This window comes from Orbilia oligospora (genome assembly GCF_000225545.1).
Source record: "Orbilia oligospora ATCC 24927 unplaced genomic scaffold scaffold00112, whole genome shotgun sequence".
Taxonomy (NCBI): Eukaryota; Fungi; Ascomycota; class Orbiliomycetes; order Orbiliales; family Orbiliaceae; genus Orbilia; species Orbilia oligospora.
The window spans coordinates 386,701-398,416 of record NW_011645669.1 but is presented as its reverse complement, the minus strand read 5'-3'; the positions used below and the strand labels follow the sequence as shown (position 1 = coordinate 398,416).

At 47.6% G+C, this 11,716-nt stretch overlaps 5 protein-coding genes across 5 annotated transcripts; 3 read left to right on the top strand and 2 right to left on the bottom strand.

Annotated features, from left to right (window-relative positions):
* Nucleotides 1–411: 411 nt before the first annotated feature.
* On the bottom strand, nt 412–1,289 carry AOL_s00112g122 (uncharacterized protein; the record flags this gene model as incomplete). Its single annotated transcript, XM_011127152.1, has 3 exons — nt 412–705; nt 762–816; nt 883–1,289. 3 exons carry the CDS (start codon nt 1,287–1,289, stop codon nt 412–414), a joined length of 756 nt encoding a protein of 251 aa, XP_011125454.1.
* A 1,165-nt stretch (nt 1,290–2,454) lies between these two features.
* On the top strand, nt 2,455–3,273 carry AOL_s00112g121 (uncharacterized protein; the record flags this gene model as incomplete). The annotated part of the gene is made up of 4 exons (XM_011127151.1): nt 2,455–2,475; nt 2,611–3,006; nt 3,080–3,166; nt 3,244–3,273. 4 exons carry the CDS (start codon nt 2,455–2,457, stop codon nt 3,271–3,273), a joined length of 534 nt encoding a protein of 177 aa, XP_011125453.1.
* A 191-nt stretch (nt 3,274–3,464) lies between these two features.
* Nucleotides 3,465–6,832, bottom strand: AOL_s00112g120 (uncharacterized protein; the record flags this gene model as incomplete). Its single annotated transcript, XM_011127150.1, has 8 exons — nt 3,465–3,641; nt 3,709–4,209; nt 4,270–4,395; nt 4,483–5,500; nt 5,571–6,182; nt 6,382–6,469; nt 6,549–6,726; nt 6,818–6,832. The coding sequence occupies 8 exons, from the start codon at nt 6,830–6,832 to the stop codon at nt 3,465–3,467; spliced, it is 2,715 nt and encodes a 904-aa protein (XP_011125452.1).
* Nucleotides 6,833–7,176: 344 nt separating this feature from the next.
* Nucleotides 7,177–8,373, top strand: AOL_s00112g119 (uncharacterized protein; the record flags this gene model as incomplete). The annotated part of the gene is made up of 7 exons (XM_011127149.1): nt 7,177–7,280; nt 7,347–7,399; nt 7,480–7,546; nt 7,622–7,673; nt 7,745–7,840; nt 7,915–7,966; nt 8,072–8,373. The coding sequence occupies 7 exons, from the start codon at nt 7,177–7,179 to the stop codon at nt 8,371–8,373; spliced, it is 726 nt and encodes a 241-aa protein (XP_011125451.1).
* Nucleotides 8,374–9,250: 877 nt separating this feature from the next.
* AOL_s00112g118 (uncharacterized protein) lies at nt 9,251–11,256 on the top strand (the record flags this gene model as incomplete). Its single annotated transcript, XM_011127148.1, has 3 exons — nt 9,251–9,463; nt 9,546–11,133; nt 11,225–11,256. The coding sequence occupies 3 exons, from the start codon at nt 9,251–9,253 to the stop codon at nt 11,254–11,256; spliced, it is 1,833 nt and encodes a 610-aa protein (XP_011125450.1).
* Between the last annotated feature and the right edge of the window lie 460 nt (nt 11,257–11,716).

The following is an 11,716-nucleotide window of genomic DNA, read 5'->3' as shown; positions in this document are numbered from 1 at the left end:
AGGGTCCAAGACCGTTCCGAAGCAATTGATAGTAAATCCTGTACACCAATAGAAAAATACATTTTCATCTCTCTGCTAGACCGAGACGCTGATTGGCCACGAGGGTGGTACAGTTGACACTGTATGATCAAAAATTTGTACATATGTGGTATAGCGAGTGGGATTTATTCCCGCAAGTCTCTAACTTATACCAACCTGCGTATCTATATACATTTCCGAACCACTGTCCTAAAATCCTGGACCCCATATTGAAGAGGAGATATATCTGTGTGGATGAGTCGCAGCCATGATCCTCGAAGCTGGAACTGTCACGCCTCACTAGGAGCTGTATATAAGCATCATGTGAGCTCGAAAACCGGACCGGTAGTATTATGGTTTGTAATTCTCTTCGGCTGATATTCCTTGGACGCTTCATCCGTACCGGCCAGAACGATCATCGGTAGTGGATGTGCCCCTCGATTCCGACACGCTTCTCCATTTCCTGCCAGGTGCTACACCAACATTACCTTCACCCCACATCGTTAACCTCTGAGTACGGCGCAGCCTATGTAATCCATATCCAAAAATCACGGCACTGAGGGCAACGACCAGTCCGCTAACACCGAAGAAAGCTAAGTCTGATTCTTCAATGAAGTTTTTCAGATTCATCCCATACAATGCAGCCAGAGCGGCTCCACATCCAGTGCTTAGAGTGCCTATAGAGAACTACATTAGTTAGCAGTCGACAGGCTAGAAACTACTATAGACTTCTGCAAATTTACCTTGAGATCAAGGAGCATAAGCGAGTTTCGGTTGGCATCGAGTATTAAATTGACACTAAGAACCTGATTAGCAATTGTCCTGCGAGTTCGAATAGCTCCGTTTTGGTTTTAGTCCGCATACATATCCTCGGTGTTTTTAATATTGGCGACAAGATTTCCTGACACTTGGACGATTTCGTCTGCCATTTTGTAGTACGACTCTAGAAGTAACTCGATTTCCGAATGCTCTTCCGCAGGGCGCTCCATTCCTTGTAATTTCTCTGTCAAATACATCCCAGCGAGATCCTCATCCGCCTCCAAAACTTCTTCGATCGCACCGCATATTAGCTGTGCCTTTTGCTCAAAAGTAGAGAGTTTTTTCGAATAAATAAGCAGAAACCTGAGCTTGTCTCTATCTATATTTTCTTCGAGTTCTTCAAGTAGCCGTCCAACATTCTCTTGGAGGATTTTCAATTCGGCCTCTAGTGCCCCCATGACGGAGATTAAAATTGCTTCGAGGGCCCGCATCTCATAGGGGAGACCGCCCATCTGTTTCGAAGATCGCGATGATAGTTTGCCTTGTAAGTCGTATAGAAAAACGCTCTGTGTATACGTGTCGGTAGAGCCATAAACGTCGAACAAGAGGACTGCATTTGCTTTGATAAGGGCCCGAATATGTAGGAGATTAACTAATATTGAGTTTCTTCGCACCAAGATATGAGGTACAATAACTTTAGATTCTAATTTGCGCAGGTCACGTGGGAGAAGGCCGTGCTTAGTGCAGAGTTCTGTTTTTTTAAAATCTCTGGAAGTAGAAACAACGTTTCCTGAGACACCAAATTGAGTCAGCATTAGAGTAGCGCGATCTCAAGGCAGAGCCCTCGACAGTATACACACTCGGGGTGTAAGGACTTCTTGCTGCCGACCTTCAGAGTCAAATTCCGTACATCGTAGTATCATATCTCCATGCGTTTGCAAGGTAAAGCTCCTGTCCAAAATACTTTTTTCCTTAGGAGAAAGTGGCTTGAGAGGAGTCGTGGCGACTCTTCTGATTGCCCTTATCAAGGGCATTGCGGAAATATTGACCAATTCATCCCAACGACCGCTGGTTTGGATGCTACTTCTGCCATATACTATCGTCGCTGCCGGTCGCAAACTTCGATTTGAGAGGGTATGAAAATTTCGGGGTTGGGGCAATGCAAAATATAAAGCATGTTTTCGAAGCCGCAGCGGGGTGGAGGTCAGGAGCAAGTCGTGGATTGATGACAAAGGCAGCCTCGACACCGGCATGGCGCTGGCGGTGGGACAGCCTACGAAGCAGGAGGACTAGAATCAGATCAGGAGGTTACCGCGGTTGGGGCTTCATGGCGGTGGGGAAAGAAGAGGAGGCGCACTCTTCAAGCTCGTGTCGGGAGTCGAGAGTCAGCAGTTGTTGTAGTGGGAGAGAGAGAGGCAAAGCAAGACAGAGATGTTGGTATGGTGAAAGAAGTATATACCCAGCACTTACTTGATTGGGTATTTATTTCCTATTTGGGAAATTACGATACTGCCAAGCCGCCGCTGAACCGAACCCGAATTTATCCTCCGATGTTCTTTTTGACCATTCCCGTAGACACCGGCCCAAGTTAACCTATTACCGCCCCTCATCACCGACGTTCGTCCAGCCTCCAACCTCTCAACCCTAGGCCTCCAACCTCCGGATTCCACTTTTGAAATGGCTTCTCCCGCGGCAGTGGTATGTTATCTTCCCCCGAGCCAATGGCTTCTTTCCTGACAGCCATATGCATTATTCTGAATACACGTCGTGCGGAAGTCGGAATTCATGTTTCTTGGAATTCGGTGCCTTGCTAATGGGGTTGCTGCTCAATAGCGTAGCGCTGCGGTCAAAGTCGATTGGACCAGAATCATCACTTCTCTTTCCCTCAAGGGCTCGACAGTATCCCAACTTCAGGCCTTCAAAAAACGCAACGAAGAGGCCCGCCGAAAGGTCAACCTACTCCATGACCAGCCCACCGAGGTCGATTTCTCGCATTACAGGGCCATTTTAAAGAACCAGGCCGTTGTTGACGAAATCGAGAGAGCCTACAAAGCTTTTAAGCCGGTTACCTACGATGTCTCCAAGCAAGTTAAGACCATTGAAAATTTCGAGGCAGAGGCCGTAAAGAATGCCGAAAACACTAAGGCCTCCGTTGATGCTGAACTCGCCGATCTTGCGGCGACGTTGAAGAACATTGAAGAGAGCCGTCCTCTAGAAGACCTAACCATTGTATTTCTCTCTTCCTTCTCTTCCTTCTCTCCCTCCTACAACAATAGTATCTTACTCATCACCTATCTTACAGGACGACGTGGCCAATGCGGCGCCTGAAATCGACAAGAGAACCGAGCAAATGGTAGCTCGAGGCCGCTGGCAAGTGCCTGGATACAAGGTAATCATTCTATTTACAATCCTGATTATTTGTTTACTGCTCGTTCGCTTGAATCCTGAGCTAATATCCATCAATAGGAGAAATTTGGTGACTTCTCCCTTATGTAACGTTAACTTCGGGAGTTAGCCCTAGGAAGCCCTGTACGCGACCAACAGAGGCAAAAAAAAAACAGATAGGGCGTCCATTGTAAATACCCGCCATTGTTTCTTTTGTGACACAAAATCTAAAATTCAAACCTCCTTGCAAGTTACATAATCCATAATATGCCCGCTTAGTAGATCTACGTAGGGAGACGTTACTAGCTTATATACATGTTTGTGTCGAAAAATCCGTGCACCCGTCTCGCAGCTTCCGGTCCAATTATGGTTGTTAGGTTGTTCTCACTCATGTTGCCCAACTCCATTATGTTATCAACCTCAAGCACGATCTGTTTGTAATTTTGTTCGGTTATTCCCGGTACGGCTTTCAGAATTTCCTAGTTGCGCAGGTTTCGTAAGAAGGTCAATTCGATCCTATCCAAAGAACCGAAGAAGGGCACATACCATTGGGGTTGGCGCATAGGTACTATACCCATCTTCTCCATCGGCTAGGCCGATCGACACTGCTTTCAATGGGTCCGGCTCGTGCTCGTTCTTCTTCAATTCATCGAATATTTCTGCAGTTTGGTAAGGGCTTGAGGACCATATTATTCGCAGCTTCGGGAAATGGAGCGTGAGCAGGACAAGTTTGGCCTGGAGGTCGGACCGGGCTGCGGCAGCCGTGGAATTCAAATCGGTGAACGGTTCGAGGCTGAACGATTTATCCTGATCGAATTCGACAAGCAAGACAGGTTCCTGGTACCCGGAAAGCATTGCCTCTGCCTGTGAATATAGTCTTCCATCCTTGAAAGATGATATCAAATCCTTTACCGATTTTCGCTCGACGCAAATATTTGGTGACAAGATATAATCGCCAACAGTTAATGAGCATGGGACAATTGTAATGTTTTTGCCATGAAGTAAGGAAGGAAGAGAGCTTCGAAATTCTCGGACATCTACAACAACCTATTCCAAGCGAAAATGGTTAGTCCTGAACGCGAAGGAGCAACGGTTAGAGCAACGAACCCGAGGGGGTTCCGCGGTCGCTATAAGCCTGCCTCCTCCGGCAATCCGGGTGTTTAGGGTCCTCAGGAATTTGTCCTGCGGATCCTCCCCTGAGAATGAATCCACAGTAAGAGTTGTTGCCATGCTCTTTATTAGGGATGAGGTCAAATTAGTACGTCTTTATAGTTAAAACCGTAGCTTTTCGGTCCTGGTTACATTGAAAGTTACACTTACTGATTTTTGACGTATAAGGTTTGTGAATGCATCCTTTTCTTTGCGGACGGTACTCAAATAGGTCTGTTCCTCCACGGAACATCCATAGTACATAAAATATGCCCGTATATCATTGCTATTCGAATGGGAGCTTCGGTAGACTTCTATGTGTCTAATGAAACTAGCGTTGGGACTGTACATAATCACGTCCTGGGGTTGAATCTCCTCGAGAAGGCTATCGTCTGCTGCACTATAGGGATGTATAACGAGTGAGTCGTTAGGGTCGTGCATCTCAAAGTCTGTCGCTGAACACTCTGGTGCTTCGAAGATTCCTTCCCCAAAAGGTATTTCCAAATTATTCCGTGAGTCTGGATTTGCAAAGTATTCCGACTTGCCGCTGTCGAACGATCTATCGTGGTCGCGACTTGTCGTGGCAAGTTGTGCTCCTCCCCTTAATCTACGTCTTTTGTTCGGGGGTACCTTTCTCAGTGGCAATGTTGGCTTAGAGCTAGTTTCTTGATAATCTTGTAGCAGTTTGGAAGAGCGTGCTCTTGAGAAAGCGACTTTCCAAGCGTGAAAACTTGCGAATTTCTGGCGCATGTACTTCGAGGAATACTCTCTCCCTGTTTGCTCTTGTCTGTCATTTTCCGGGGTCAGATTACTGGCGAATTGCAAATATTCCGCTATTTGCACACATGTCTGTCTATCATGGCACATGATTAATACTGGCCCATTTTTATTCTTATTCAAGCATCCTTGACGATTTTGATATATTTCATCCAAAATGTTCAATAGAACATCCCATTTTGGCAGTTCTTCCAATACCAGCCCTGTTTCAATGAGCGAAGTGGGGTCAAGAGATTTTGGTAAGCTGCCGGTATATACCCGGCGTCGAGCAAGTGAGAAAAGGGTGTCAGCGGCATCCAGGTAGAGCCACGGCGAGTGCCCCAAGGTGCTTAAACTGTTAGTAGGAGCGTTCGAGGCTAAGACAGTTTCTAAGTATTGATGAAATGATACAGCATCCAATGATAGAAGATTTCTATCGTACCAAAGGAAAATCAAAGACATTAGCCCTCGACCATTCAACGCAGCTACTCTATGGAACTCACAGAAGGATTGTACGAAGTGTTGTTAGATCCGATGCTATTTGCCTCGTGCGGGGGCTAACTCGGTGCCATACGGGTTCTAATTGTCTCCGGATAAGTATGTCGAATGATCGGTGCAATGCACTATCAACACTCCAATCCCCAATATCCAACCCAAGGTTCACCTTCCGAAGTTCACTAATTGATATCTCTATGCATTGTAGAGCCGAATTTTGAATCGATTGCATGGCTGGTGTCATGCTTATCTCGAGTTCAACGACTTCCGCCTTTCGAGCCTCTAGGGATTGAGCAACTCGGACGTGGTACCTAGGCCATAGACTAGTCTTCTGGAGGAATAGGTTGCGCATTATCGTGGAGAGCGTAGAAAACCCTGAAGAAAATGTCTCGGGCCTTTCTGAGAATGCCTTTACAAAACCGGTTTTGTTCTTTTGTCGGAATATCCGAATAATAAAGGCTTCCAGAGAAATAGCCGTAACCCTAATGTCGTCCAGGTAATCAGCAAAAGCAGGTTTCAGTCCGGTTGAAGGGGTACCGTAAGTAGACAATTTCTTAAGCTTTGTTACCTTTCGGCATGAAGCACGACCAGACCTGCTATTTTTGAAGGGTCCAAGAGGCCTATATATACCCATTCAGCAAGTCTATTGTACTATGGTTCAAGGGATTTTGATGTCGAGTACCAGCAAGTAGATCCACAACCAGGATGCGAGATGTGATTGTAAACACACCTCCTCTAACGTACATCTTTTCCCTTCAAGAGTAACTTCCATTAAATATTCCGTTAGAGAGGTAGCTGTCTTGGATTATGTTCAAATACCTTGAAGCGACGCTTGAAACGTTGGTATTTATGACAAGTAGCCCGCGGGCGTTTGGAGTGCGAGAGACTGCAGCTTTCTCTGCGAGCTCTGGGAAAGGCCAATCCAAATAAAGAAGTTAGCGGCAGGACGTTCTTGAACTTGGGCCATCGCAATTTGTGCAACATACGTTCGCCGAATCGCGTGTTTTCCAATTCCGAAGCGCCGACGAGAAGAACAAGACTCCTTCCTGTTGCATCGTACGAGTGTAGGATATTTGCGACGATGTCACACAACCCAAGGCCTCGAGCCATGACAACAAGTGTATCATCATGGTAAGCCTCGCGGAAAACCTCCTGTTGATAAGTCTATAGCAATGCCAGGAGGAGTTAGCAAGGTCAAGCGACGCGTGAATGAATACTAATTGCGATTCAGGCCTAGGACCCCGGTTTGACTCACAAGAGGAAGGGACATTTTGAGCGGCCGGGCGGCACTAGGTTTCCTTTCCATGAATACGGCAATTAAGATATAGTCGTTAGGCGCTAATTTCCAAGCCTAGTTAATAGCTGTAGGCTCGTTAGAAATTCTAATACATGCGCGCACTGAGCGTAGAAAATCGATATCGTTGTTAATGTTGGCAGCTTGTTGGTTTTGTTGCATCTTCGTTGTTGCGCCAAGGTGCACAAGTAGTACTTACATGTATTATAAGTACTTACCTCTTACGATGCAGCTTAAACTTAGCTTAGCGGGCTTTGAATCGAATCATTATCACTACACTGCACCTCATATATATATCAGAGGCAGACGCGAATATAAAGATGGTGGTGTCTACAGCGCGAGCAATCGTGGTTCCAGCTATAGAAAGCAAGCTTTGGGATTCCACGATTATCTTTAGCCACGGGTTAGGTGATACTGGTGCTGGGTAAGCTAAATGTTTATCAATTATCCCGCAACCTTTATCCGTATAAATATACTAATTTTAGTACAGGTGGTCGTTTCTAGCGGAGACCTGGCAAGGCCGAAAACTATTCCCACGGACAGGTGAGAGGACCGGGGGCGTCGTGCAGGCCTAGTGTACCCGGCCTAGAAAGGAGAGATATTGACCATGAAACTTGTACCAGCGTTCATATTCCCACATGCGCCTACAATCCCCATCACTTGCAATGGTGGTATGAGGATGCCCGGATGGTGAGACTGGCAAATACGCCACGAATCCATTATCGGTGCCCGAGGAGAACCTTTGCTGATGAATCGATACTCCAGGTATGATATTGTAGACTTTGGAAACCTTACGGCCAAAGAAGACGAGAATGGGGTAGGAATATATTTCTTCTGCAACAACAACGACACAGTGCCGAGCTGACCAAAGTCCCCTGATCGGAACAGCTCAAATCTAGCACTCGTATTTTGCAGGGGATCATCACGGAGCAGGTTGAACTGGGGATATCCTCGAAAAGGATTATTCTCGGCGGGTTTTCGCAGGTATCATTTTGGAAACACGACGGAAAGCTATTCGAGAACGGAGAAAACTAATATATAGTCAAAATTACCTGTAGGGTGGGGTTATGAGCCTGCTGACAGGTCTCACCTCGGAAATGTCACTCGGTGGTAAGTGTCTCAAATAGCCCTAGCATAAATGTATGCATATAGGTATGCGGGGGCGAGAGGCGGACGGATATGCTCACATGGGGTATCACAATTGAACCAATATAGGTATTGTCGCCCTCTCGAGTTATTTGCCAATGCGGGACCAAGTCTCGTTGATGATTACGGATGCGAATCGCAAGACACCTATCTTCATGGGACATGGGAAGGAGGACCCAGTGGTTAAGCATGCATGGGGAATTATGAGCCGAGATCTCTTGTTGAAGCAGAAATGCGAGGTCACTTGGCATGAATACGATGGATTGGGTCACTCAGTTGATCCGGAAGAGATCAATACGCTTGAAAGGTGGATCGCAAGCCGGCTTGCGCCTGAGAAGGGACCTGCGGGTAGTTCGAAGAGTGAATTGTAGATTTCTTTTGTTGTTGATTATGTTGGTTAGTAGGTATATACGCCAATACAATATCATATTGAGGGTTATTCTTGTGTCTATATAGGTTTTGTCGTCGCCAGACTCCTCAACTGCGTATAGGTTAGTACTTAGCTAAGTAAGTATTTATATATATACTTACTTCTTACCTATTAATAGTAGTAGGTAAGTTTATAAGTATATAATATACCCTACTATGCCGGCAAGCTATAAATTTAAATGGTTAACTACATAGTACCTAATGTACCTAGGTACTTACTTAGGTAAGTACTTAAGTAAGTAAGTAATAGGTAAGTAGCTAGCGCTATAAGTATAAGTCAGTCCGGCAATGGATGAATATTGGTGGCGTCTGTGGCGGTGCATACTCGATCTTGGCAATGGCGGTGCAGCTGTTGGTTTGCGTATGCGTATGTACCTTGTACATGTTAAGTACACCACACGCTCAGCAATAGCATCTACATCACCACCATCACCATCACCCATCACCATCACCACATCGCCAAGTGCCTCCTTATGCATAATTACAAAGGACACACAAGTCCAGATTGAAATAGCATCATCGAACCTTATCCTTATTTCAGCTTCCCGTTCTGCTTTTCCCCAAGATTACAGCAAAGTCGGATCTTGATCCCCAAAGCGCAAGCTGCCGCTCAGCCATCCGTTAGCTGCACTGGAGTTCCACTACGACGCAGACACAGTTCAAATTTCGTTTATCATCACTCCCTTCTCTGTTCTACGGAACCACCTGAATATCTACGGCGGAGCCCCCGAAAAAGCTCGGAAATTCGGCTGCGATCTTTGCCTGGCCGCCGGTAGCTGCTCAGTCGAGGGTTAACGCCAGCCGCTCCAGCCATCAGATATGGCACCCTCTACCCTGAATAAGAATGACAGAGAGCAGGTTAAACGGGTTGTACCCTCTGCAACGAATGAAATTCTAGGCGATGGAGTAGCTCGCCTCTATGTTAACTACCCGGATAGGAATCGGTGGAACTACACTGGTATCTCGGGTTGTCTTGTGCTTGCCAACGATAAGGTTGGCAGAACACATTTCTTTAAAATCGTTGATATCTCGGTATGAGGCTCTAGTCAGATGCAAATTACTACTCCATTAATACTATTATATGAACTAACTCTAACGTATGTTAATACTGTAGCCTGCGAACCGAGGTGTTTTGTGGGACCAAGAATTATACGATGGCCTCCAATACAACCAAGACCGAACTTTTTTCCACTCGTTCGAAATCGAGGAATGCTCTGCTGGTTTCTCTTTCACCGACGAAAAAGAAGCCGAGGCGTTTAGGAAGCGGGTCTTGAAAATTGCCCCCCCTCTGCCTCCGGGCGCTCGTTCGCACCACTCTCAAGCCTCTTCCCAAAGGCCCAAGGGCAGGGACGGGAACCATCCCCATACTGCTGTGCAGCAAAACCCAGCTATCCAGTGGGGGAAACCACCCGAGTCACCGTCTACCGTCGTAGATGATATAGATCCTTCTTGGAAGCCCCTCCTGGCGGAACTATATGAATTAGGTATAACCGATGAGATGATTCGGAATAATTCTGATTTCATCAGAGAGTACGTGGAACAAAACAAGGCTTCGCTTTCTAAGCAAGACCTTCCCGATACTTCGAGTAGTTTTGAGGCAGATAGGGTACAATCAACAGCCCCGCCTCCGCCTCCACCCCCGCCTCCGCCGGCAGCTCCACCCCCCGTAGCCATCGTTCCATTGAGGCCTCCACCTCCACCTGCAGAACCTCCTTCTATAAATCTTCCATCTCGTCGGAATCCACCACCCCCACCTCCGACCCCTCGTCGACCTGGTCCTAACTCTACGGAAGCTCAAGCGGAACCTTCCTCCCCATCTTACCCATCCAAGGCACCATCTCCCCCATCACCACAACCACCCCAGTTCCACTTCAAAGTTCCACCCCCTCTACAAAACGCTGGAGTTTACGCAGAACGGGACCCTCCAAAACCACCCCAAGCTCCTGTAGCAGCACCCCCCCCTCTACCGCCTAAAATACCGCACGGGGATCAACATGACCGGGGTCAGATTTTTGCAGTCCCACCACCCTTTCCGAAGGCAGGAACAGCGACGACAACACGATCGGTCCCAGCCCCCCCACCACCCCGAGGCCAGGCCCCACCACCGCCTCCTCCTCGGGGATCGGTGGGCCCCCCTCCTGTTCCGTACCGTGCCCCTCCAGTTGCCTCATCCCCGTTAGCGCCACCTCCTCGGCCTCCCCCACCAAACAATTCCGCGCCGCCACCAATGGCACCTCCGCCTCCACCTAGGGCGCCGCCTAGTAACGTACCATCGCTTCCACCTCACGTGCCAGGGTTCAATCAAAATGCGCCACCGCCGCCGCCGCCGCCGCCGCCGCCAGGTTTTGGAACAGCAGCACCACCTCCGCCGCCTCCACTACCCCCTCCAGGTTTTGGAGGAGCACCACCTCCGCCGCCGCCGCCGCCGGGAGCCCCCCCCAGTGGTCCTCCGTCGCAGGGTCTAGCGACTGCTTCAGGGCAGCCTGGCGATCTACTTGCGTCGATTCGTGGTGCAGGGGGCATCGGGGGATTGAAAAAGGCATCTACCAGCGACAAGTCACGGCCATTGCCTCACGCAGGTGGGAACTTGGAAAAGGCTAGCAGCGCTGGCGGCGCTGGTGGAGATGGGGGGCCTGCAGGACTTGGAAATGCGCTACAGAGAGCTTTGGATAATAGGAAGAAGAAGATTAGTAGAGATAGTGGTAAGCCCTTTTCTTCCTTACCCTTTCGCCCATTATCTTAACGATTGGTGACGAGTTGTTGGGAATTCGAACTAATTTATTATTATTTTAGATGACGAAGATGACGACAATGGGTGGGATTGAGGGAGGAGGAGAGGGATGTATAAATTAAAAAAAGAACGAAACCCCCTCCCCTCCCCCATTGTGCATGGGAGTTTTATACACATGTGCATTGTAGAAGAGAAGAAGGTCTCGGAGAGGACAAAGGGTGGAGCGATGTAATTGTATCAAGTAATTCAGCGTGTGCATGGTTGTTTTTTGGACCAAAGGCTTTAATAGCTATAGCTATAGCTGACGAAGTCAGTACTCCTACTTCGGGCTAATACTATATCAAAGATATTCACGTGGACTGCGCCACAACCACTCGCCTAGTTTGGTGTGGCTGGTGGATGTAGGTCTTAAGACCTGGCAAACCCCGCCATTCAACACAGGCAGGGAAGCCAGAAGCTGGAGGGAGATGCATTGCATGGCGATTCTGAATTGATATTTGAATAAATATTTACTTACATACATGGTATTGACTTAAGTAGTATCTGGGTAGGTA